At 40.3% G+C, this 27,660-nt stretch overlaps 1 protein-coding gene across 3 annotated transcripts in view; it reads left to right on the top strand.

Annotated features, from left to right (window-relative positions):
• Positions 1-22,906, top strand: part of LOC144480300 (AP2-associated protein kinase 1-like) — a 69,614-nt gene extending 46,708 nt beyond the window's left edge. The window contains exons 12-17 of one of the 3 annotated variants that reach the window (XM_078199647.1): positions 9,440-9,601; positions 15,643-15,872; positions 16,854-17,011; positions 17,605-17,721; positions 18,117-18,212; positions 20,961-22,906. In XM_078199647.1, the coding sequence (XP_078055773.1) occupies positions 9,440-9,601; positions 15,643-15,872; positions 16,854-17,011; positions 17,605-17,721; positions 18,117-18,212; positions 20,961-21,055 (858 nt within the window). In that variant the 3' untranslated portion in view covers positions 21,056-22,906. The remainder of the gene's footprint in view (positions 1-9,439; positions 9,602-15,642; positions 15,873-16,853; positions 17,012-17,604; positions 17,722-18,116; positions 18,213-20,960) is intronic. The other 2 variants (XM_078199648.1, XM_078199649.1) reach the window with 2 other exon arrangements.
• The last annotated feature ends 4,754 nt before the right edge of the window (positions 22,907-27,660 follow it).

Raw genomic sequence — 27,660 nt, 5'->3', positions numbered from 1 at the left:
TAAAACTGTGCTTCATTTTTCTCCCTATGCCATCACCAAAAGCAGATGGGTGCGAATAAATATTCACTATTAGGTACTCGGGTCTTCACTGATGCTTTGAGTATGAGGAGCTCATGTACCTTTGACCTTAAGATTGAGACCATCCTATCAGCTGCCTTTTGCCACTTCCCTCACCCAGCAATTGGACCGTACTTGCTGTAAAATTCACCCCTGCCCTATTCCTGAACTTGCATCAATCTCTTGTTTTTCTCCTATCTCCCCTTCTGCCCTCTCTGAAGTCACCTTGCCCATGAAACCCACCTCTGCTCCTTCATCCAGCATCCCTGTCCTTGCTGCGGCCTCACCCCTCCTTATCTCTGAAATCTCTTCCAGTGCCGCTACCCTTGAGGTAGCTATGCACAGCTAATTCTAGCCTCCTGAGCATTCTCCATTTTAACTGCTGCAATATTGGTGGCTACGTCTCCAGCTATCAAGGTGAAACCTCTTCCCTAAATTTCTCTTTCCCCACTTTCCTCCTTTAGCACACTCCTTAAAATGTGCCAGACTTTTCATCATCTACCCTAATATCTTCCTCTGCAGCTTGCTGTCAAATTTTACTTTATACTTTTATAGAATGTATTGGTGGGCCACCTTGGGCCCTTTCACTATGTTAAAGGCACTAAACAACTACAAGTTGCTGTTGATAGTCAACTCATTTGCTATAACTTCAATAAAATGTGGCTCTAATGGCGGCACGGTAGCACAGTGGTTAGCACTGCTGCTTCACAGCTCCAGGGTCCCGGGTTCGATTCCCGGCTCGGGTCACTGTCTGTGTGGAGTTTGCACATTCTCCTCGTGTTTGCGTGGGTTTCCTCCGGGTGCTCCGGTTTCCTCCCACAGTCCAAAGATGTGCGGGTTAGGTTGATTGGCCAGGTTAAAAAAAATTGCCCCTTAGAGTCCTGAGATGTGTAGGTTAGAGGGATTAGCGGGTAAATATGTGGGGGTAGGGCCTGGGTGGGATTGTGGTCGGTCCAGACTCGATGGGCCGAATGGCCTCCTTCTGCACTGTAGGGTTTCTATGATTTCTATGATAATTTACTTATTTCCTGTTACTTTATCCTGTGTCATGCACATCAGCCTCTAAATTCTTCACCCAGAGAGTGGTGAATGTGTGGCATTCACTACCACAGAACGTAGTTGAGGCCAACATGTCTGATTTCAAGAAGAAATTAGATATAGCTCTTGGGGCTAAAGAGATCAAGGTATAATGATCAGCCATGATCAAAATGAATAGTTTTCGAGCAGGCTTGAAGTTTCAAATGGCCTACTACTGCTTCCAGTTTCCATGTTTCTATGTTCTTTGCCCTGAGATGTATAAATCCATGTCTACCCAACATAAAATACTTTGATTTGCTTGAACTTGAAGAGGCCATTAAGCCCTTTGAATCCATGCCACTGTCAAGCAGTCCAGTTCCCCACTGTCTCTATAGCCTTGCAAGTTTACTTCCTTCCAGTCCCTGTTCAATTTCCTCTTGCAATCATTGATCGTCTGTGCTTGCACCACTTTCATCTGCAGAGTGTTCCAGATCACTATCACCATCACTTTCTGCATTAAACCTGCACCCTGTCTTTTGCCAAAATCTTGAATCCACGTGTCCTAGTCCCTGCACCCTTGACCAATGATTTTTCTTTGTCCACCTTATCTAAACCTGCCATAATCTTGTACACCTGTCAGATTGCCCTTCGGCCTCCTTTGCTCTAAGAACAATCTCAGCTTCTCCAAGCTAACCTTGCACCTAAATCCCCTCATCCCTGGAACTATTCGGGTAAATCTTCTCTTGTGCCTTCAAGGGTCGTCATATCCTGTCAAAAATATGATGAGCAAAGCTTAAGATGCAATACCCTTTGTAGCCTAACCCAAACCTTTCCGAAGGTTCAACATAGCTTGTCTGCTCTTGTACTTTTTTTATGTTCATCCACCAAGTACCAACAAGCTAGTCCATCTCTTGTCATCCTCTTTTAAGATTTAAAATCCTGAAACATTTACTTGCATGATTTCACTTGCTATTATTGTCTGACTTTGAATTAATCTTGCTTTGTGTTTTTGCCCCGTTGACAGCTGCGCTGGTCTTGTGATCTGCCCATTGGAGTTTTGTGATCACTTTGTATCTGTTTGGTTCAGCACATGTTTTTTTTGGGAAACACGTTTTTAATTTTAAGCTTTCTCCAAATCCCAGCATTCTGTCTCATGGTGTCATCTTTGCTGCATTGGATCTTTTAGTCAGACTCTCTCTTGGTTAAAGCCAGCTTTGATCAATGCTAGTCTAAGGAACTAACTGCATATAATTTGAAGTATTTTGCATTTATCCTACAAGTCCTAGGAGCTGAGCCTATGTTTATGTCTCTCAAAAGAGCTAGTAGTGACGAGCAGAAACGTTCAATGCCATTATCAACAGCAATACCACTTGTCACTAATTTATTAAGTACAAAGTTAGTCCCTTTGACTAAGGGCCAAGAGTGAGAGAGACCTGAAGGCCAGCAAAGGACTTTGGTGTTGGGGACGTAACCAGTTGCCTGATTGGGCAGGTTGTGTCCCACCTCTGGTATATTTAAATATGACCCAAGTGCCATAGCTGGCGACACTATCCAGTATCCTCAGTTATGATGGAGGCTGCTATATCTTAAAAGAAATAAGGTGGTGTTTTGACTTGGGGATAACAATGACTGATGTGCATTTCACTGGGGTTAATGCTCTTTTTTTTTTGGTACCACTCCAAGTGCTGGCTGACACCTTATGTCTGTGTTTTGCTTTTGTCTGAAGATCTAGCAAACAAGTAGGCAGCAGCGTTATGGAGATCTTCAAATGAGCTTGCTGAGCACATGTTAGCTGTTGGTTTAGATCTCATGACTGAACTGGTAACAGTTTGACACTTGGCCAGATGAAGTCCTCATCAGTGAAGAGATTTGGACCTAGGTGGGTGGAGTCAGCCACAAATCACCTTCCAAGTATATTGCATTGTCGAAGAATCATTCAGAGGCATGCAGGAAGACCCTGACAGAATTTCAATTGTGCCAAGCTATTAAAGAGCACCAGACATCCTGGTTATTTAATAGATTCCAAAAATCTCTGCCCAAAATAGATTGGGAATACTAAATATGACAGTGGAACCAAAACTCTCTTGAATTGAGTTAGCATATATGTCAATGACCGAACTGGATTGGACTTCACTTCTTGACATTGTTAACTGTCTCTGCTGATTAGGCCAGTCAGAATGTAGATGTTGTAATTGTTTGTCCAAAACGTGTTTTTTTTAAAAATCAAGTTCTTCAGGATTTAAGGTACCTGCCTGTTTACTTTGAATGCCTTGATTGGAATAATTCCTTAAACACTTGTTTTGTTTTATGGGATAATTCAGAACCTCAATTTAGCTGATGACCACATTGTTCTCTGCCTTTCTGGTAGCTTCTGCTCATCAGATAATTCTGGCTCTATAGTTAGATTCACTTTCCCAGGTGTGCTGACAACACGTTGAATGTATGTGTGCCAGCTCTGAGGTATTACCACTTTGAGGTGATTTTGTTTTGTTATGGGTACTCTTATACCAAAGAATTTCTCCATGCCCCAAGGCACATACGATGAAATAGAAGAGAGCTTTTTTTATTTGAGGGCAGGAAATTCTTTTCTTCCTTTTGCAAAGTGTGAAATTTTAAAAGATCATATTTCTGCACCTGTCCTTTGTTCGAGAAGGTCTTGGTTTGCTTAAAATACATCTGGTGGCCACCCATTACTCAGGAGATTATATGACATTTTAATTGTATAACTATCTACCATATGTTCAAACTTGTATTTCTGTATACTTTCTAAGACAGCGTTTTTTAAATCCAGATTCATAAGTACACCTTTCTAACTGTTAATGCAAGCATTCCATTTGATGTCAGTGTTGGCATTGTATAGCCTGAACTTTACATCTTCCAGCATTTTAGCCCATTGATGCAGAAAAATTTCTATGTTCCATCCCACTTTGCTGTCAGTTTTTCTATTGCTAACCGTAAACATTAAATCCAAGTGTTATATTAAATAAGATGAAGTGGGAACTGAATTAAATTGGTGTGCCAGTTAAGCTGTGCTCATTGATTTGAAGATTATGGTTGATTTTCCTGTGTGCAACTGCGTAGGTAATTAACTAAGCATGTTACATATGACTGTTGCCTGTGTAACCCCTCAATTCAAGCAAGTTGAAATTTTCTGCAGTGAAAACAGTAACTTCTGTGTCACTGTTATCTGCACACTTAAGTTAATGAGCATCAGCTTCTAGTGCTTGATTCCACATTGCTTAGTATTGTCAGAATATAATTTCATTTTTCATAAATTCTCATTCATGAGGTTTTTAACCTACTGGTGCATTCTCTCCAGTGGGTGCAGCTATTGTGGCTGTCAGATCTTGTATTTAGATTTGCCTGTGTTCTTGGTGGTTTTGTTTGGAAATACAAATCTGCATAATTCATTAAATATCATATTGCTACAATATTTTTTTTTCTTTGGAACTGAATGGAAACTCATACCTTGCCAGGGGAAAGAGAAGAAAGGATTGAGTTGTACATTTGAGCTTGGGCTGATAAGTGACAAGTAACATTCACACCAAGTGCCAATGGAGGATGATTCCCAACAAGAGAAAATCTAAGCATCTGTGCCTTTAGCACTCAATGGCAGTACCATCACTCAATTCCACTTCATCTGGGGTTTAGAATTGACCAGAAACTTAACTGGACCAACAATCTAAATAATGTGTCTGCAAGAACAGGTCAGAGGCTGGGAATACTCATCTCCTAACTCCGTGAAATCAGGAGTGTGGTAGAATAATTTTTTACTTGCATGGGCTTGTGCAGTTCCACCAGAAATTTGACAGTGTCCAGGACAAAGCAGTCTATTTGACTGGCACCTCATCCTCCACCACAGTCATACAATGCCACCTCTACACAGCAACTCGCCAAAACAGCAGCTTTCCATCCCATGGCCCCTACCACCTTGAAGAACAAAAGGAGCAAATGCAGGGAAACACCATCACCTGCAAGTTCCCCCTCCAAGCCACATACCACCCTGGCTTGGAACTAAATTGCTGTTCCTTAACTTGCTGGATCAAAATCATGCAACTCTCAACACCACTGTGGATGTACTTACTTCACATGGACTGCAGAGGACTCAACACTTCCTTCTCCAAGACAATTAAGAATGGGCAATAAATACTGGCTTGACAGCAATGCTGAATTCCAAGATTGAATACAAAAGAGTAGACGAGCATATGGCCTTTTCAACTCTGCGTAGCCTGATGAAATTTAATCCCGCTGTCGGCATGACTTCTAAATTAAATGATGGTTATGGATCAAGCTAAACTGTTAATTATGAATCTAAAGCACAGATCTATCTGCCTGTTAAGTTGGCATCCTGCCCAAAGAAGCAAAATCATTGCTGCACATACAGATTCTGCCTCTTAAGCCAATTTAAGATGAAGCAGATAAAAGGGGGCTGATGACAGATGGCAGGTTGGTAATGAAAGTAGGAACGAGGCTGAATATAGAAAGTTCAGAGGGGTAATGAAATCAGAGGTAAAGAGAAAACATGATGAAACTGGCGGTTAAAAGAAAAGGGAATCCAAAAGATTTAAGAGGTGGGGGTAGGGCCAATTAGCAACTGAAAGGAAACCTACACCTGGAGGCAGAGGGCATGGTTAAGTGAGTGAGTACTTTGCATCTGTCTTTATCAAGTAAAAAGATGCTGCCAAAATCATAGTGAAAGAGAAAGGAGTTGCAATCTTGGAAGGGCTGAAAGTTGATCATGGGGGTATGGACAAGGTTAGTTTAAAATTGATGCATTCCATCCAGTCCTGGTCATGTATCTGAGGATGCTAAGGGGAAGTAAAGGTGATTGCAGAAGTATTGGCTGTAGTCTTAAAATCCTCATTTATAGGCGTGGTGCCAGAGGACTGTACAATTACAAATATTTTGCCCTTCAGAAAAAACCGTGCAAGGATAAACCGAGCAACTTAACAGCAAGTCCGTTCAACTTCTGTGCTTGGAAAGCTTCGAGAACTGATACTCGAGGGCAAAATTGTGGATTAATGAATGAAAGCCAGCATGGATTTGTTTAAAGGCACATTTGTTTCACTGAAGGAAAATGCAGCAAATGCTGAAAATCAAACTACAGAAAAAGTTGGAAATAATCCGGTCAGGTGGCAACTGTGGAGAGAGTGTGTTAACATCTCGGACTGCTGATGACCTTTCATCAGGAATGTAATTTCAGCGCACAGTTACATTACACACCAGTGCGAATTTGAGTCGCATGCAGGCCAGACCAGATAAGGATGGTGTTGGTGAATCAGATGGGTTTTTACAGCAATCTAGTACTTTCATGATATTTTATTCCAGATTTATTATCTGGTTGAATTTAAATTCCTCCACCTGCCCTGGTGGGATTTGAACTTCTCTCTCCAAAGAATTAGTCTGGCCTCCAGGTTACTCGTTCAATAACGTTACCAGTATGCTCCTTTATCCCTAAAATGAAGCTGAGGTGGTTCTCTTTAGAGCAGAGAAGATTGGGAAGACTTTTGATAATGTTTAAAATCATGAGAGGTCTGGGTAACGGAGAAACTGTTCCTATTAGTGCAAGGTTCAAAGATCAGATGTCACTGATTTGCAAAACTACTAAAGTGAGAAGAACCTTTTAAGGGGATAGGATAAATGTAGGGTGTAGGGTGAAAACTTGCATGACCTTGGAAAGTGTGGGGGTTGGGACTAGCTGAGTTTCTCTTGCAGTGTGTGGCATGGGTACACAAGACAAATGGTGGCCTCCTGTGCTGTAACCATTCTATGTTCTATTTAAATTTAGTTTCTCTTCATTAGATATTTATTGCAACTGTTTAGATTACTGTGAAGAGATGGAGAAAATGGCGTAAAGAATCCCAAGAGGAACTCTCACATTGAAGATGAACCTCAGATTGCATAAGACCAACAATTGGTAATTTGCTGCTGCTTTTTATAAAGGGCAGTCAAGTAAATCTGCAACCACAAGTGTGCTGCACTTCAACACTAATGCACTAAACTTCAAAAGTGACCATTCGGTATTGTTAGTTTGAAACCAGGCCTGATTTGTAGCATGAGCTTGTGGCCTTGGTTATTGACTTCATTGCAGTAGGTTAAACTCAAACCCATAGGAGACTTGCTGCCTTGGATACAGCTTTTACATATAATGTTTAATGGCAATTATTCGCTGCACTGAACTTGAAATCTCTGCATGGAAATGACAAGTCTAAAGCGCTTCATCCTTTGAAAGACTTAAAAAAAATAATGGTTTGCTTGAGAGATCATTCTATGAAGGTTAATTGGGCAGCTCTTTGATAATCCACTAATTAGAACAGTGAGGACACAAGATAGGAGCAGGTCTGCACCATATGGCCCATTAAGCCTGCTCTGCCACTGAATATGATCAATCTCTGATGTTGGACTTCAATTCCATTCACCACAGCTCCCACTCCCCATATCCCTTGATTCCTCGAGAGACCAAAAACCTGTCTACCCTGGCCTTAAAGTCAGTCAATGACGGAACATCCACAATACTCTGGGGTAGAGAAATGCAACATTTTGAATAAATTTCTCATCATCTGAGTCCTAAATATTTGATCCCCTATCCTGAAACTGTGTCCATGTTCTAGATTCCCTCAGATTTTATTCACTGAATGTAATATTTCAAGACAATCTTTATTGTAACTTTTAAATTGTTTATTGCAAACTTCTGACAAAAATTATAGAAGCGATTGTAACCCTGCTTACTAATGAAAACCAGCAGGTAGTTAAAATTGACCAGGTGACTGACTTGCAAACGCTCTTTCTGATACCTGCCTATTCAATTTTAACTTTCAGGTGGATACCTTTGCTGCCTGCCTAATAAAGTGCATGATCCTCCTTTAAATATGCATATTATGACACAATTTTCTTGAGCCCTGTATCAACTTTAATTGTGGCCCAAGGATCAATCGCTATAGGTTATCTGCCAGGTGAAGCGACCAGAAGTGCATTTGATGTGACCAGAAGAGGCCATTTAAAGACTGTGTGACCCTGAGTTAGCAGACTTTAGTTCAATCATTAGGAAAATGGTGGGAATTGGAAAAGTTTGTTTTCTCGCCCCCTCACCTGACAACCCCCCCCACCCCCAAAGGCGCACATGCTGGCCAAGGAAGAGCTGCACATGCGCAGGTTTTTTTTTCATTGGTCAGGCCCCTCCCTGCACATGACCAATGGGACTTGCAGCTGAAGACAAAGACCCCATCAACCCGCACAAAAAGTGGAAAGTCAAAAAGGGCACAAAGTCCCTGGGAGAAGTGACAGGTGAAAAAAAACGGCACATGCTGTTCTGAAAATTATATTATTGAAACCATGCCAATAACTTGTATCCATAATTATATTTAGCTAATGCCTAGATTGAGATTAGCATTATGCTGCAACTTCTGTCCTGCATTTCAGCTTTCTCTCTCATTAATTATGTTTCTCTCGTACTTCATTTTTCCACCTGAGTTAATAGTGCTCAGACTATTAATATAAAAACAAAATACTGCAGATGCTCAATCTGTATTTTAAAAACAAAATGCTGGAAAAACTCAGATAATCAGGCAGCATCTGTGGGGAGAGAGCGCCAACATTCATGTTGATGACCATTGCAAAATATTAAGTCTTGTATGAACTGGATAAATTTGTGAACTGATTTTCAGGATATCAATGTTCCTTTATAGAGTTGACATTTGTATTGTCTTGTTTGCATTTTTCCAAGTCAATAGTTCAGGCTTTGCGGTAGCTCGAACTGAAGCTACCAGCGCTCAGCATTATGGTGGCAGTCAGATTTTTGGCATCCACACACGCACAGTAAACATGGAAACCCATGTTTCCCGATTTCCCCCTGGATTTACTGCCTGCATCACTCTGCTCTCTGACAGCGAACGAGGGATAAAAGTCACTCCAGAAAAAGTATTTTGCTAGAAGGCAGTTCAGAGAAAATGGTTATGCTTCAATTTTTTATAGCATAGAGGCATGCTGTGACCACTGAGCTAGTCCATGAATGATGAATGAAAAGTTGAATTCAGTTGTAAGCATGTGTATTTTTTCACGGGTTGTGGGTGTCACTGGCTAGGCCAGATTTAATTGCCCTCAAAGGTGGTGCAGAGCCACTACACCCACAGTGCTGTCAGTGACAGTGAAGGAACGACAATATATTTCCAGATCAGGATGGTGTGTAGTTTGGGGGTAACTTGCAGGTGATGGTGGTCGCCAGCACCTTGTCCTCCTAGATGGTAGAGGCTGTGGATTTGGAAGGTGTTGTCAAAGGGCATGGTAAAGAGGAAATAGTAATGGCTGAAGCTCTCTTTTAAATCTAGACCAAAAGAACTTACCCCAATGCTGTACTCTATTAATATAGCGTTACCAGGTGATGCAGCAGGCCCAGCAGCAGATGATGCAAAACTACTACATTCAGCAACAGTATGCCACAGCTATGCAGCAACAAGCAGCTTTGCGGCAGATGATGACACAAGCGTCCGTTCAACAGAAGATGGCTCTACAACAACAGCAACAAGCTCTTGTAAGAACTTTAATATATAGTTAGTTTATTAATGCTTCATGTACATTGGTGAACCTGGTGGTATTGAATTCTTTAAAAAAACATGTTTCAACAAGAAGGATATCAGATCAGTTAATCCCATTATTAAATGTGTTCAATGAAATACTTTATGCTGCATCTTTAACATAAACTCTTCGGTACTCCTGAGAGTTGTGAACAAAAATAATTGGAGTCAAACAGAGGAGTATTGGGAAGGATGAGCAAAATCTTATCAAAGAGGTGGGTTTTTCTGACGAGTCTTGCAGGAGTGAGAAGTGGTGAGGCGAAGACGAAAAAATCTACAAGGCTACCAATTCTGGAGGAAAGGGAATAGTCAGGAGAATTAGAGCTTGGGATGGTTGATTTAAAATGAAAGCCAATGTAGATTGAGCAGGGCTGGTGGGTGTGTGTAATTTTGTTGCAGCTAGGCCAATGAAAAATATGTTAAGAGCCAACCACATTGACATGGGACTGGAGTAATGTGTAGGCCAAACTGAATTAGGTCAACTGGTTCCCTTCCTAAAAGGACCATAATGAAGTTTTTAGGGTATTCACACAGCTTCATATTGGCTTCATGTTTTTGCTTCCAATAATTTAAAAGCTGAATTCAAATTCTCAAGCTGCCGCAATATTCAAGTCCTCTGGGCTATTAGCCTAGATCTCTAATACTAGACAAGTAACGTGACCACCCTATATCCATTGATCGAGGAGAATGTTGGCTCAAGAATTAACTTCCCCTGAACAATTACGCTGCATTGGGAACTATCCAGCAAAGCCTTTAACTTGCTAACTTCAAATGGTGCTGCCATCTTACACTGAGTTGGTCTGAAAGAGTTGAAAGGAGTAAAAGAATAAAAACCCTTCTAACTTCAGTGTAACTACTTAAAAGACTAAGCCTTGCACGGGGCACACACCTCCCCTACTGCCCTGACCTGCACACCCATTCCAAACATCTCCCTTTCAATGGGACAATCTTGCCTGCTTTAAGGCAGTTAGTGCCATAAAAATGGGACATGCCATCCTTCACTCTGCTGCATTTACACTTCGCTGCTAGAGCCGTAGACCTGCTGCGCTGCCTGAGCCTCACGTGGCCTGACTCTGGAAGGTCGGGCGAGACAGACACTTTAGAATTAAGCATAGGTAAGTCAGTACAGAGTGGCAGTCTGCTGTTGATTGCCATTCCTAGGAAGTTGTGGCCTGTAGTTACTGATTGTTACCCTGAAACTGACTCACCAGTGGGCAAGCGCACATGATCTAAGCTCCTTGACTTTTGGAAAGTTTTAATATTATATTCCTGGACTCCCACGATAATCTGTTGTCATAGACAAAGCAATGTGAACTACTCGAAAAAGGCCCAAGGCTTGAACTTTGTTCCTTTTGCAGAAAATGGGTCCCTGCATGTGAGTGTACGCCGCTTCTGGCAAGTGTAAATGAGCCCTGTGATGAGCTCGACTAATTGTCTTATTGGTTGTTAGTGTACCTATTGACACAATCTGGATTGTCCAGCAAGTGCTGACAAACATGGAATCGCATCTAGCAGTACATGTTTTGTTTTGGGTTCTGCAAGCACTGGCTGGTCAAATATGTTTATACTCTGCCTATTACGAGCAGCTGGAGGAACATGTTGTTTGATTCCATCAACCAATCTCTGGGGTGTATGGCCTATGTATCTTGCATCACACTGGCACTGAGATTCATGCACACCATGCTCAGTTGTGTGGTGGGCCGGACCTGACCAGCCCGCTTGCAAGACCTGAATAAAATGCCTGCTGCCAGATGTGATTCAGTGATTGGACAGGAGGAAATTGCAGTGATTGTTTGAAATGTGATATTCTTGTGTTTGTCCTGATGAGTGCAAGATAGAAAGTTTTGGCAATGTGTCTCTTTTCAGCAGCATGTCTCCAGTATTTAATTGTATGTAATAGTTCCCTCTAGTGGTAAAGCAATGGAATATACTTTATAACAAGAAAGTAGCTGGTGATCTGAGAAATAGGACCTGCCACTTAGAAAGTTATTGCCTCCTCTGATCTTCAGTCTTTATTATTTTCTCCACTCTAGATCTTTTAGCTTCAGTGTTTCTTCAAAATTAGTGTACTGATCATGTTCTTTAGCATCTGATGGATGCTTAACTCTTGAAGCAACAATTACCGTACACTGCTGTTCTCTTTGCAAAGTTCACCTTCTGTCCCCGCTGTCCTATTTTTAAAAATATAAACATGCTGCTTCCAGTAGAACTATAGAATTATTCATTCTCCACTTGAAGCACACGACTAATACAAATTAACAAAACCTACTGTCATCCTTCAATTAGGTTGATTGGCCATGCTAAAATTGCCCTTCGTGTCTTGGGATGCGTAGGTTAGAGGGATTTGTGGGTAAAATATGTAGGGATATGGGGGTAGGGTCTGGGTGGGATTGTGGTCGGTGCAGACTCGATGGGCCGAATGGCCTCTTTCTGTGCTGTAGGGTTTCTAAGATTTCTTCTAATTTTTTTATCCTTCTCGTGATGAAATGTTGAAAACCAATTGCCTGGAGATTTGCAACAACTGCCTGGGGATTGTTTTTACAATTTGCATTCTAAACTAAACACGTTGAGTAGTTTTATTCCCATTGTCACGTGTTCCAACATGCTATCCCTTTGTTTAATTTCAAGCCATGCAGTGCACCCGCGAGCAGTTTTCATTAACAACTGTTTATTGTATAACTATTTCTGTACTTAATTAAAAAGCATTCATATCTGGTCAGTGCCTTTAATCATTTCACTACTCTTAGAACGTAACAGCACAATATAAGGCATGGCATTCAGTAGAATTTAATGAGATTCAGAAGTACCCTTTGTACTTTGGTCCATGTATTTCTGCAGTGCTTGATGGATTTTTTTTTTGCTGCTGTGAATCTTGATTCCCAAACAGACTTTTTCCTTTTTTTCCCCCCACTCCCTATGTTAAAATTCTTCAGTTATAGGTTTCTAGTTTTTGATTTGATTTATTGCCACATGTACTAGTATACAGCGAAAAGTATTGTTTCTTGTGCACTATACAGACAAAGCATACCGTACATAGGGAAGGAAAGGGTGCAGAATGTAGTGTTACAGTCATAGCTAGGGTGTAGAGAAAGACCAACTTAATGCGAGGTAGGTCCATAAGAAGCTGTTCTTGAGTCGGTTGGTACGTGACCTCAGATTTTTGTATCTTTTTCCTGACGGAAGAAGATGGAAGAGAGAATGCCCAGAGCGCATGAGGCTCTTATTTATGCTGGCTGCTTTTCCAAGGCAGCGGGAAGTGTAGACAGTCAATGGATGGGAGACTGGTTTGCGTGATGGACTGGGCTACATTCATGACCTTTTGTACTTTCTTGCGGTCTTGGGCAGAGCGAAATTTGATCATGTACTGAATTGCAAACTCTGGGTATGATCGAATGTTAGAATTGTATGAAGAAAGAAATGAAATGTTAGAATGTCCTGTTAAAATTGACTGCAGTGCAGCAAAATTTGTAACTCCATCCTCTCAACATGCTCCAGTCTTTAGTAATGATGCACAGCCTTAACATCTAAATTCTAACAACCTGGCAGCTGCACAGGGTAATAGACCCAAGGGCCATCTCTGTGCTATAGGACTCTGGCTATTGTCTTCATTTAATGACTCAATACATAAAATGCTTGCATATTATCTGTAGCTTCAAAGCTAGGCTATACTTCTAAGGATTTGAATGGTCTTGAGCATTAATGTAAGGTTATTAAATGTCCAAGTAATACAAAAAAAGTTATAAACAACTTAAAACCAATTGTGATGAGATTAAATGCTATTCGCGTGATTAGAGCTTTATCCATTGCTTTAGAAATTAAATCCTTAAGTTATTGTCAAGGTAATTTTAGAGTAACATTAAATCTGATGTGTTGCTCTCCAAGAGTAACATGATATATCTGCAAATTGAAATTTTATCACAGAAACTTCTCTGATGAAGTTGTAAAGATCTAATCCCTGGCACCGTAACCTGCAGCCTTTTTGCTCCAGAGTCTCATTTGCAATTCCCAACCTTTTCCAGTCGCTGACATGAAGAAACCCCAAAACGATCAACAGAGAGGGGGGAAGTAAGAGCAGAGTTTCAATTGTGAGGAATAACGGGCTAATCAATATGCTACATTTCAAATGATTATCTTGGAAAAAAAATCATGCTGTAAATAAACCTGTTAAATTGGTGTATAGCTGTGAAATGATTATAGAGGATGTCTTTGGTTTGAGGCACAGGTTTTATGGTTGTAACCACTGCTGTTCATAATGTTGCCGATTGAAGTATTTTTTTAATCCTGGGAATCAATAGCCCAGAAAAATCATAATTTTACACAGCTTAAATTGAAGGTTGCTTAAAAGATGACTTTATTGACAAAATTGTAGCCAAAAACATCCAGAATTCAGGTCTATTTGACTTTAGTTTTCTATTAATAATACAGATTTGATTGATGTATTTTTATGTATGTAAATTACAGTCTACCAGGGACACGTAGCAATTTGTCATGTATCGGTTTAGAAATGCCACTTGTTCTTTTTTTTTCTTGTTTTGTGACTCCCAATAGGTTTTATTTTGGGTAAATTATTTTAAAAAGGCTCTTCAGGTTTAAAAAAGGTTGCCTGGCCTAAACATTGGTGCCTTGGCTACACATCTCTGACATTCGAGAGCAACTTTGCCTGCAGGTAATCATTTTCAAATACCTTTGAACCTGCCACACGTTTTGTAATTTACTGGATAGGATGCAGCATTGGACAAATTCTTGTAGTTTTCCACTTTTCCGCTGAAGTAATTAGACATGTGTATCCCTCAAGGAAGAACTTTAAGATGCTTCTATCTTTGAGCTATCTCGTATTATGAAATTCTATTTCTTTTGCCGTGTGTAGCTTTTGTCCCAATGTCATCTCTCTGCCATCCTTTTCTCTGGTTTATTAATCTGTATATGTAATAATGAATGTGTAAAGCCTTTTGTATCAATGGCTGAAAATGTAGCGTGGTTCTAGTTTCTAATAATACTAAAACATTTACAAACTTCCAAGCAATTTCCAAGTCTTTATTTGCTGAAAGATGTCTTTAGACAGTTGACGCAGACACCACATGTATGAACCGTACCAAAATTTCTGTGAAATCCTCAATGTCAGGAATGAGACAATTCATCAGAGCAGATAGCTGTCCCGAGTTAAATCTACAGAAGCAAAAATCTCTGCCTTGTAAGAAAAATCCTATTATGGATCAAAAGTTGCTACAGCAGTGCTGTAACTGTAATCAATGTTGTGCAGTGGATATAGCTATCATCAAGTAACATTTTCTTGGTACTTTAAATGTGTTTCTCAGTGCTACTTGTACTAAAAGTGTAGATTATTATTTGCAACATACTTCGGTTGTGTTTGCCGTGTCATTTCTCAGGATTTTGGCATTGATTGCATGGTCATGATGCCCAAGTGCAGTTTTTATTCATTTATGGGATGTGGGTGTCACTGACTAGGCCAGCATTTATTGCGCATCCCCAACTGCCCTCCATTTGAGAGTCGACCACATTGCTGTGGATCTGGAGTCACACGTAGACCAGTTCAGAAAAGGATGGCAGATTTCCTTCTCTAAAGAACATTGGTGAACCAGATGGGTTTTTATGACACTTGACAATGGTTTCATGGTCATCATGAGACTTAAAATTCAATAAAAACTTGGAATGAAATTTTCACTACCTGTCATGGTGGGATTTGAATCTGAGTCCCCGGGTCCTGCCCTGGGTCTCGGGATTGCTAGTCCACTGACATACCACTATGCTATTGCCTCCTCTTGGTTTTTAAATAACATTGGTTTAGAGCAGTTTTCTATTTGGTTTGGAGTTGGAGGGATGGTGTGTATGGTCCCCTCAAACAGGATATAAGATTCCGATAGTTGCATAACCCAAACATAACTAACCATCAATTAGACTTCCTTCAATTCATTTTACCCTGTACACAAATTGAGCCAGTGAAAACGAATGCACATAAAATATGATGATTTCTGTACAGTTACAGGCACATATGCAGCAAAAGCTTCAAGCTCAACAGGTTCAGCCCAGATCCCAGCAGACAGCCAAGCTGCTGTCGCTGACGCCGCCAGCTTCACCAAAGGTACAGCGAGCGGGCCACAGGAGAATCGTCAGTGACGTTCCATTCAGCAGTGTGTTTGGAGTCCCTGCCAGTCGTTCCTCTCAACAGCTGGCAGCAGCGGCTGCAGAGGCCAACCTTTATAAATCAAAGTGAGTTCACCACAACAGCTGTGCTGACTTCAATTGCACCTTGACTTGGGAAAGCTTATGGAAATCTTTGATTTCTGTTCAAAATCACCCACCTCATCACCACCATGTTGTAGAGCTAAATAGTAGCTTCAACCATCACCATTGCTGATAAAGTTGACACATTCCAAAATGTCATCACTTTCCAAAATCTGTTGTTTTACTTTTTGGCATAGTAGTATTTAGAATATTTTAAAAAATTAAACCAGACTTTCCTCAAGTTGAAGTTAAGTTTATTTATTAGTCACAAGTAGGCTCACATTAACACTGCAATGAAGTTACTGTGAAAATCCCAGCTCTTGTGTTTCAAAAACCTAGGGTGGCACAGTGGTTAGCACTGCTGCCTCACAGCGCCAGGGACCCGGGTTCGATTCCCAGCTTGGGTCACTGTCTGTGTGGTGTTTGCACGTTCTCCCTGTGTCTTTGTGAGTTTCCTCCGGGTGCTCCGGTTTCCTCCCACGGTCCAAAGATGTGCGGGTTAGGTGGATTGGCCATGCTAAATTGCCCCTTAGTCCCCCTGACACTAGCTAGGGTAAATACATAGGTTATGGGGATAGGGACTGGTGGGATTGTGGTCGGTGCAGACTCGATGGGCCGAATGGCCGCCTCCTGCACTGCAGGATTCTATGACTCTATCTGGAATTTTGTCTCTCAAATATTAAGTATTGACTATTAATGAAGTGAGATATTGTTTCCTGTAGAATCGGATCTGTTTAAATCTATTGACAGTGAACTGTATTACGTAAATAGAAGATACTTTCAGTAATAAGAGGTTGATGGGTGACAACTATGCTTTTGTTAACTTTCTGGGACTTGGCGTCGTCTGATAGATTTCCACCCTGGGATTTATCTCTGTCTATGGGATGCACGCTATAGATAAATCGGTTACAAAACTGTAAATTTCTGCATTTTCAAATGTTTTATTTCTGGCCAATTCTAATTTAGGTCAGCCTCTACAAGTCCTGCAGGATCACCAAAAACTTCAGAGCAAAACATTTACAATCCGCCGGATCTCTCTGTATGGAATCCTTTTGGAGATGACAATTTTTCCAAGCTAACAGTGGAAGAACTTCTAGATAAAGAGTTTGCTGAGCTTCGAAATGGTGGGTGTTTTGTGCATTTGGGAGGTGTGTTCTGCTTGATTTTCTTGAATTGTTCCATGTGACACTTCCTTGTCCTCTGTATAACCAGTGCAGCTAATCATGCAGCATTAATGGGACAAATCACAAGGATACATTTATATATGTAACCACTACCCGTGAGGTTGCATGTTGCATGCTTCATCTGTTAAGTTTTCTTGCCTTTGGAGATTTTAAAATGTTTGAGAAAACCTTGGAATGCTGTTACACCACAGTATGATGAGATTTTCTTGATGCTAAAACTGGAATGGTTTCCTGATTCTTGGTTTGCCTGTGGGGCCTGCCTGCACTGGGAAGTGTCCCTAAAGGTGCATTGTCGCATCTGACTTGGAGAAGCTGTCAGTAACTTGGGTGTTGATCCAGAAAACCTCAAACTGATGAAATAGCCCTCTATGTGCCCCACTAAGGTGAAGCTCAATCAAGTCAGCAGTGTGGCCAGAACGGATCAATTAAAGACCATTGTTTAAACTCATTGAAATACCTCATCACCACCAGAAAAAATGAAGTGAAGATGATCTACACAAATTAATGCTTTTTCTTCCAAACTATTCCAACAGATAAAACTGCAGAATTGAAGAACTTGCCGACTGACAGTTTAGCTCCCGCATTTCATCCCAGCATGACTCCACCCCAGACAGATGTATTTGGGGCGTCGCCCTTTGCATCTGGAGCAGGTTTGTATTAGGATTTGTGTAATCTACCAGCAGCTGTAGGCTCCTTGTAATTTTGCTATCAATACCGATCACCAGGCTTTTCACAGTAACCTCATTGCTGTGTTAATGTAAGCCCACTTGTGACTAATAAATAAACTTTTAACTTTAAATTGGTATTTATGACGCACTTTGTACCGAATGATGGTTTAATAGAAGTAAACCAATTTGGTAGAAAAAAATTTAAGGGAGTCCACAGTGAGAGTTTTTAAATTGCAAACAGTCTTTGTAGCTCAGTTTGTATTTTTAATTTAGTCACTAATACTCAACTTGCCTGTTGTTAGAATGCATGAAATTCTGTCTCCCCTTTTCTCATACTGTTTTCTTTCTCCCTCCTGTTCTTCTTTACACTTCGTAAGAAGCTAAAATATCTCTGCAAGCTTCAGTTCTAGACTCTAGCTCTTCAGCTGCTATTTCTGATCCTTTTATACATGTACCGCTATCTGACTTCCCAGGTAAGGATGAATAAATGATGAGGCTCTGTGTGTTTTGGTCTCTTGAAGATTATTCTAATGAGCAAGGGAGGCATGGGGGGCAGTTCTTCCGCAATTAGCCCAAATTCAATTTTGAACTATGCTTCAGTAATTACTTAATGGAAGGATACACTTAACAGCATCTCTTCCCATGTGAGACGAGTGTGGTTATTGAGTTAGTAAGATTTGTTTTGCATATTACAATACACGAAAAGGAACTGGTTGTAGTTTATTTCATAATTACAAATTTGAACTATTATTTAAAACCACCATAACCTTCTCCTGATCCTGCCTAGATAGATTTAAATTATACTTTGAATACTTGTGCAGATACGATCAGTCTCTAGTAGCGTGAGCACTTCATTTTGGAAACTGGTCTCCAAACGCCATAGTATCTCCAGATCTATGTGTAACACTTCAGTAACCAGAGTGTATATAAATCACATTTTTCCTCACCAATCATGTTATTGGTAAGATGTAATGTCAATGTAAAGAACTTCCAAGGAAAAAAAAACCTCTTGAGGCTTGGGCCAAAATTGAGTTTTTTATGCAACACTTAAGTGGGAGAGGTAGTTGGCACATTGGGTCTCTGTGATAATAGGTAAACCCAGCCACAATGTAGGGTGACTTTGTCTATTATTCTGAAGGTGAAATAAGTTTTTGTTTAATTTCCTTTATGCTGTCAAACAGTTGACCTGTTGATTTGTTTTGGAAACGGTAAGGAGAACTTTTTTCTTCTAACTTGAGATCTAGTTAGAAAAATGGGCAGTCAGGCAAAGTTATTTAAAAGCTTATACCAATTGGTGCCCCATAGGATGCACCAAATATGTGCAGCACATATTGTTTTTGGTAAATTGCATGCAAAGTAATTTGGTTGCTTGTGGGTTGTAGTTAAAATTGCAAATTACTGGGAAAGCTTTGACATTGGGATACCCAAAATATACTTTATTTTCAAAGTTCTTTCTAAATTATTGTTTTTTTCCCCCCTCTTTCCCTTGTGTAAAGACCTTGCTGGAGTAGAATTTTTTATGTGCCCTTCATCCAAATAACCATTTTCCACACACCAATCTTGATGGTCCATGTTGGCAGACTGGCTCTCACTTCTGAGCCCAATCCTGTTGCAGAGATGTATGTTTTCAGTAGAAAAATTTTTCTGATCAAGAACAGGAACCCTGACCAATTTCTCTCCCCCCCCCCCCCCCCAGTTTCCTCCCTACTCAGCCCAGAGCATCAAGATCAATTAGAGCAGCCTTACCATTAATAGATCACAATAAGAAGTCTCTCAACACCAGGTTAAAGTCCAACAGGTTTATTTGGTATCACGAGCTTTCGGAACGCTTCTCCTCCTTCAGGTGCGTTCACCTGTTGAGACCACCTGTTGGACTTTAACCTGGTGTTGAGACTTCTTACTGTGCCCACCCCAGTCCAACACTGGCATCTCCACATCATTAATAGATCAGCCAATGCCAGCACTGATCTTCTGTCTGTATGGGCCAACTGATCACCAAATAAACCCCAAGCCATCAGGGCAGTTGTGGTTATTTTTCCACAGATGTGGGGCCTGTATGAAATGCCTTAAAACTAGAATCCCATTTTCTATGACAGGATATTAAAGATTCAATAATTTCTTCCATCATAAATAGATTGGTGTTCCCATTATTGTTTGCATCCTTGAAATTGTATCTGAAAATAAATTAACTTGATAGTTCTCGATGGCGAATACTTATGGATTTTTGTTCTAGTGCTAAATTTCACATGTGCTTTGTTTCCACAAACGTGCAAGAGATTTCACAACCAAAATATAAATTTTGATGTACACATTTTGGGCTACCTGCCCTAGGACGAAGGTTCAGATAGCCAGATATGATTCTGATTCTTTAAAAGCTGACTTTATAACTTGTCAATTTATATAAAATGTGCTTTTTTAAAAAAGAGGGAACTCTTGTGCTGCATGTTCTACAGAGTGGGTTTGCTGTATTTTTGCTCACTTTTCTGTCTTGCAACCTCTTTGAGTCATTGTGTTCCTTCCTCTGCTATTCCTGTTGCACCTTCTCAGGTAACTGTACTGGAGGTGACTCTGTTTCAAATCCCAGAATCCTTCCTGCTGCTTCAGCTGACAGCGCTGACTCTTTTACCCCTGCTGTATCTTCTAATCAGACTGGTAAGAGGAGATGGCAGATGATCTGATTGTATAACTGGTGCTTATGATTAATCCGGGACACAAATCCATTCCCAGGTAATATGGAAAAAATGTACACGCAAAGAAATCCAAACAAACAATTGGCTGTAATTGCTAAATAGCCGAGAAAATGATTGACTTATTGTGATGATTCTGCACTGGTGTGAGGTACAACCACCACAGATAATGATTTTCCATATTATTTATAGGATGTCTGGGATTGACTGGCAGCACCGCGTCTTGTTTCAGCCTGTGGTATTATGAATCATTTTACCAAGACAATGGTGTAAACTCATTGTAGCTGTGGCATTCGCTCCTGTTCTTTCCACTTTTAGCCCAGTCTGTGCCATTCTTTCCTCCTCTCTCATTCCATCTCGATATCACTTACCTTTTTACCTTTCTCATCGCTTCTTTTTTAAAATCTGTCAATAACTAATGATTCCAACTCCAGTGGTGTGAGTGCAATTAGGAATAATATGAAGTAGTTCACAAAATCCAGCTGTGTGATGCATAAAAATAACCTGGTAAAGTGATATTTTTTACTTTTCTAGGTGCTCATTCAAAGAACCGCAGTGGGAGTTCAGAGAACAGTCTTCCTGGTCTAGCTAGGTCTTTTCTGCTTGTGGATCAGCTTATAGACCTTTAGTGACTCTCCCATTAACCTACCTGCATATTAATTACCTGCACCTTCCAGTAGAAATCCCTTTCCAAAGAAAGCATGGTAAAATGAGTAGTATACCTCAGTTGAATGCCACGCCTACCAAGACACGATTGTAACAAGATGCAAAATGGAGATGCTACTAAAAAAAATAAATAAATGACTATTCATCAAGGCCTTCCTTCACCTTGTTCCTGCCCGTGTGCCGTTAATATGCATATACAAGAAAAACTGCTTGGACATCCCTCCACTCTAAAACCTGCTGAAATCCTCTTCCTACCTTCCTGTCTTGTGTTGAAATGTTTCCCTGCGGGACCTTGGCTCGATATACCTCAGCATTTTTGTGCGTTGTATGGTAAAACTGTGTGCCTAGCTACAATATTCTTTAGTTGCGCAAAGTGATTAGTTAAATTGAAAATGCAGTAATCTATACCCTGTTTGCCTTTTTTTGTTTGGTTTAATTTTGTACTTTGGGATCAATTTAAGCTAACACTGCCTGGGTTCTACTACTTGAAGTTGTAGTGGCATTGAGGTCTGATTGATGTGTTAACTCGCATGACAATTGGTTATACGCTGATGTGAAAACATGCAGCTCATTTTGCACTGCTTAATTGCTTTGCCTTTATTTGCAATGTGTGAGGCATGCCCCTCAGTTATTTGAGCATTTTTGCCCAAGCCTTTTTGTAAAGATAATTTCATTTTTCTTCTGCTAACATTGTTTAGCCTCATAATATGCGCCAGAGCATCAGCTATTTAATTTGAGTTTGTCCCTCCACTATTATTTTTGAAATTTAATTTGACTAGCTAGTTTTTTAACTTGATGTACAGCCATACAAATGAAGGGTCATCCAGTCATACAGGGCTAAGCAACAATGAGTGCAATACCTCCCAGTGCACAAGTAATCTTCCATAAGATTTTAAAAGTGCTTTTTATTTGCAGTAAGTCATTTATTTTCTACTAAAGACATTAAAGCAACTTTGCAGGTTGGTTGAAGTTCATAAATGTGTTTAAATACGCACGGTTCTGTCTTTCCTGCATTTTGTTCATCACATGAATGAGGATTTTAAGGTTTTAATACAGGCTTAACTTGTCCCCAAAACCTATTGCACAAATCTTTGGAGTAAAAGGAAAAGAAATCCTTGTCTTTTAGATTCAATACAGAATTTGGTTCTTTATTTAGTCTTCGATTTTGAAGTGGTCACATTTTTTTCACTTTTTTAATTTAAATAAGATTTAGCTTTTTGTAGGACTATTAGTCGAAATAGTTACAATGAGTACCAAAATAGAAGCTTGGTTAGTTATATGAATGATGGCTGTTGTGTATCTTGGGGTGATGAGCTTTTACAAAAAGTGTCTCAGGTAACTTTGCTAGATATATATATATACACATATTATACACATATATAAATATAAATGAAACAACAGTAAAGTTACTAACTCTCAGTTAGCTGTAAATATTTCAAATAGGATGAAGATAATGATGGAACAGTCACCTTCCTGATGTCTTTTAATGTGTAATGTGAGCACTGTTACTAGGTGTCACAATGTGCAATGTTGACTATATAATAAATTGCTTAGTTTTGACAGGGTTTTTAGAATATAAAGCTTTGCACTATATTTTTCATTGTGTTTAAATCTCAGGATATATCCTGTTTCCCTGTTTATCACTGGCGGGTGTGAGCCTAAGATATGTCGCATTGTTTCTGCACTAGTTATTTTGAATGTCCTACCACTAGGCTAGTGTTGAATGACTGCAACAAATGGATGACTAAAAATGTGATTATTTAAAACATATATGCTGTAAATAAATTTGAAAACATTTTCACATTTACATTAAATGCTGCTTTTCTGGTTTATTAATGTTGTATATCTGCACCATGCTATTAGTGCATTGTCCGAATAGCTTTGTTAATGAATTCTAGCTTTGCAAATTCAAATATGACTCTTTCTGTTGGGAGTATATAATCATGATATTACAAATAAAAATGTCTTGTAGGGAGAATATGCTTAGCTTTGTTAAAAAGAAATTCTCTGGATTTGGATATCAGCAGTGTTGCTGGCATTCATTGTCAGCCACTTGTTCAACTTCAGAGGGGGCGCTGAGCTGCCACCTTGAACCACTTGTGATGAAGGTACTCTCTCACTCCTGTTAGGGAGGGAATTCCAGAATTTTAACCCAATGACACTGAAGGAATGACTATTATATTTCCAAGTCAAGATATTATGTGACTTGGGGAAAGATACATCTGCTGCCCTTCACCATGTAGACAGAGGTCATGGGTTTGAAAAGTCCTACTGAAGAATTTTGTGGTAATAACTCAACATTAGACTCTCAACATATTTATTGCCTTTCCAGAGCAGTTGTAATTGTGACAAATTATACTGTATGAATTGTGAATGCAATATTGCCATTTTAAAAACATGATGTTTAGTGTTGATTTAAACAATGGATATATTGCATACTGCATGGTCAGTGAAATCCTTGTCTCAGCAGTGGTAAGTTTAGATGACTACATAAAATGCCAGTGTGTCCTGCTAATAACCATTCCACCAAAAATCACCATTACAGAGTAGCAGTGGAAAGAACATCTTAACATCAGATGACAGTAGATCTGAAGCATGGCTATCTTTTCAATTAATTCCCTTCAGATAGGCATCGTGAGACATTCCTGTGTTACAATCATTTGTTTTATTTGTGATATTGATATTCATCTGATGTGATTTCAAACACACAAGATGGGACTCTCTGGCCGCGCTCGCCCCAAAACCGGAGAATCCCCTGGTGCTCTTTAATGGTGTAATTGTGATTGACTCGTACAAAGTTCTGGAGTTTGTCAGGACTGGCAGCATCTTGGAGAGAGAACTGAATTAAAATTTTGGGTCCGTATGACTTCTACAGAGCTCATGCAACCAGGCCTGTGTGTTTTCCAGCATCTTCTGTTTTTTCAGATTTCCAGCATCGGCAGTATTTTATTCTGGAGTTTGTGCCAGTCTTTCCAAGGCAGATCTAATAAATAAATAAAAGTGCGGTTAGTGGGTGAGGCCGATGTTGCCCATTGCATATTCCCTCCTTGGCTAAGTACATGAGCAATGCCAAGTTGTTCCACCACAGGCATTTCACTAACACAAGGGGAGGAAAAAAAACTAGGCAAGAAACTGTAGAGATACATAAAAGCTGGAATGTTACAAATGAGAACACTTTGGTTTAACACAGTGCCATTGATGTAAACACTACATTCACTGCAGACAAATGAGGGGGGAATCTGATAGAGACTTATAAAATTCTAACAGGATTAGACCCTGTGTCAGCTTGTCTGAGTTGATAGGCTTTGCATCTGAAAGTTGTAGGTTTAGACCATGCTCTGGGACATGAGCATAGTATTTGGAGTTGCACTGTTTTGTCAGAGATGCCATCCTTCAGATCATAGAATCCCTACAGTGCAGAAGGAGGCCTTTCGGCCCATCAATTCTGCACCAACCACAATTCCACCCAGGCCCTATCTCCATAATCCCATGCATTTACTGTAGCCAGTCTTCCTGACACTAAGAGGCAATTTAGCATAGCCAATCCACCTAACCTGCACATCTTTGGAGATGCAATGTTAAAACCAAGACTTGGTCCCCCTGCACCCTGGGATGATTGCCCTATGATGGGAGGCTGAGTAAGTTGGGCCTTTACTCTGGAATGCAAGAAAATAAGAGGTGATCACAAACCATACAAGATTCTGAAGGAGCTTGACAGGTAGACATTGAGAGGTTGTTCCCCCTGGCTGAAGAATCTAGAACACCGGCACAGTTTGAGAAAAAGGGGCTGATCATGAAGAACTGAGATTAGGAGAAGTTTATTGTTTTTATTATTCATTCAAGGGGTGTGGGCTTCACTGGCTAGCCCAGCATTTATTGCTCATCCTTACTTGCTCTCGAAGATGATGGGGAGCTCCTGCCTTCAGTAACTGCATTCACTTAAAGGGTTTCAATACTCTACCCCAGAAGTAGGAGCTGAGGTAGGCCATTCAGCTCTTCGAGCCTGCTCTGCTATTCATTAAGATCGTGGCTGTTTGTGTTTCTGATTACACATTTCCACTATAGATGCTCCATTGTTGAATATATAAGACTGAGTGTTATTGGTACCTCCAGATAATCCAGGGATATGGGGAGTGGGCAGGGAAGTGGATTTGTGGCCAATGATCAGCCATGATATTTTAAGGCAGAGCAGACTCAGAGCTGTATGGTCTACTGCTATTTCTTATTTTTCTTGGCTTTAACATCTTCCAATTAACAACTGAGTCCCAGTTTGGAGAACAGGGAGTTCTGGAGGCCTACCCAACATTCTCCTTCGACCAGTGCCTGAGTCGATAGGCTTTGTATCTGAAAATTGTAGGTTTCGACCATGAGACCTTTGACCAGTGCCACTAAAAACAGATTGATCATTCACCTCTGCTGTTTGAGGGAATCTTCCCATATGCAAAATTGCTGCTGTATTTTTTTGCTTGCAGCTGCTACACTTTCAGTCTAATAAATTGCCTTTTAAAGGTTTGGCAATTGTCAATTCACTCATGTATTTTTCTGTTCGGTTGCTGTCAATCTGAATCTAGAGGCTACCATTTTATTTCTGTAGAATTGTACTGCCCCAGTATTTGGATTTAATAACTTCCCCAAAATCAGGGAGGTCCAGGAAACTAAATGCAATGGCATAGAGTATGCTTGGCGAATATGTTTCAGCTCTTAACCTGTACTATTCAACGGTTAGTTAAGCAACTTATTGAAGATCCCGCAGCCATCATCTAAATATTCTAACTTGATCCTGTGTTGCAACAATTGCAAGATACTCTGTCATGTGAAGTGTAGGCATGAGGTTGGTTAAGAAGATTGTGGGTGGCCAACTGGGCATTAAGCCTCAGGTTAGAGAGAGGTGTCCCTGATTAATGCACTTTTTATTAAGTTCATTACTCGCCTCCACAGAAAAACTTAAAATATCCATTATGCAGTTTTGAGCTCTGAATCATCCCAGGGGGGACACTCTTTTTCTTTTACTCCCCGTCACTGTTTCTCTTCCCCCCCCCCCCCAATAAATATTATGTGGGGGTTGGACTGGGGTCCATGCAAAGAACATTGATTCACCTGAGGAAGGATCAATGCTCCAAAAGCTTGTGATTTCAAATAAACCTGTCAGACTTTAACCTGGTGTTGAGACATCTTACCGCCTCCCCCATAAATAATTTTGCTCAAATTGGTATGCTGGCATGAAACATTTGACTCCATTATGTTTATTCCTTTTAGAGGCAACCTAGACAACAATCGTGGGACACTAATCCACAACACCTTTCACCTCGATATTTTTCTTCATCTTCTAGCGGTTTACATTAAATGAAAGTCTCTTGACTTTTAATCAAATCCTGAGTTGTAATCATTGCAGCTTTGCTTAGTGTGAAGCTATCATTGCTCAGAAATAATTACTATACCAGTTATGTAAGAATTTGCATAGATGGAATACAATGCAGCACCTAAAGTCATCTCTCAAGTTTATACTGTGGTGAGGAAGTGATTAGAATTCTGGGTGGCTTGTACATTTGTACACTGACTAGCAAATCTAGACAGCACAACCTCACACTCTTAAATGTAAAAGGGGACACAATGAAGAGAAAGGGGAGTTGATCTTGAGTCAGATTCATGAGCCCTGGATTTGAGAGAGAATGTTTCGCTCCTTCCTGCAGGACTTTGGACTGGTGGCTCGCACTTGTTCAATAGGTTGCCGTCCTGGGCATAGCTCGATCTGTATTACATAACAATTATAGTCTCAAATTGCCCCTACTAAATAAAATCCCCAGCAATTATACTCATTATTCCATGGGGTGGTGTTTGCAATTGTCTATGCTCCATAAATTATTAAATATTACACACCCAAGATCATTGAAGTATGATTTATCAACTGTAGCAGTCCATCTTCCTAAATTTTACTCTAATTGGGTTCTTTTCATACAACCACTGAACAGTCACTCTACTGGAGCTGCAGTCATCAGAGTCTTTTGCCTTTTCAATGATTTTGTCAGAGGAACTACATTTCACGCATGTCTGGCCTATGGCCTGAGTTGCTGGATATGAGACAGTAAAAGCTGTGGGTTTCAAAGGTGATCGTGATGCTGTTTTCTAAACTACAAGTAGATCTCTTTCCTACAGAACCTCGAGCCCCCCTGTGATTTGTGGTAGACTCAATTAATGCTTACAAAAGCTCATTGTGATATTGTTCACTTTTTACCAGGGATCCGAAATGGCGTTCTGGCTGAGTCCATGAATGAGTCTGGTTAGAGGAAGAAATCTAACCAGTTATATTTGGAATAACCCCTCAATGGAGTTTCAGTTTTCATTTCTGGGATCATTCAGCCAAACTGTTTCTTGGTAAACTTGTAGGGGAGGCGATGGCCTAGTGGTATTATCGCTCGACTATTAATCCAGGAACTCGGCTGATGTCCTGGGGACCTGGGTTCGAATCCTGTCATGGCAGGTGGTGGAATTTGAATTCAATTTTAAAAATCTGGACTCAAGAATCTACTGATGACCGTGAAACCATTGCCGATTGTCGGAAAAACCCATC

Source organism: Mustelus asterias, chromosome 28 (genome assembly GCF_964213995.1).
Source record: "Mustelus asterias chromosome 28, sMusAst1.hap1.1, whole genome shotgun sequence".
NCBI lineage: Eukaryota > Metazoa > Chordata > Chondrichthyes > Carcharhiniformes > Triakidae > Mustelus > Mustelus asterias.
Note: the sequence above shows the minus strand (reverse complement) of the source record. Positions and strands in the feature narration are given on the sequence as shown.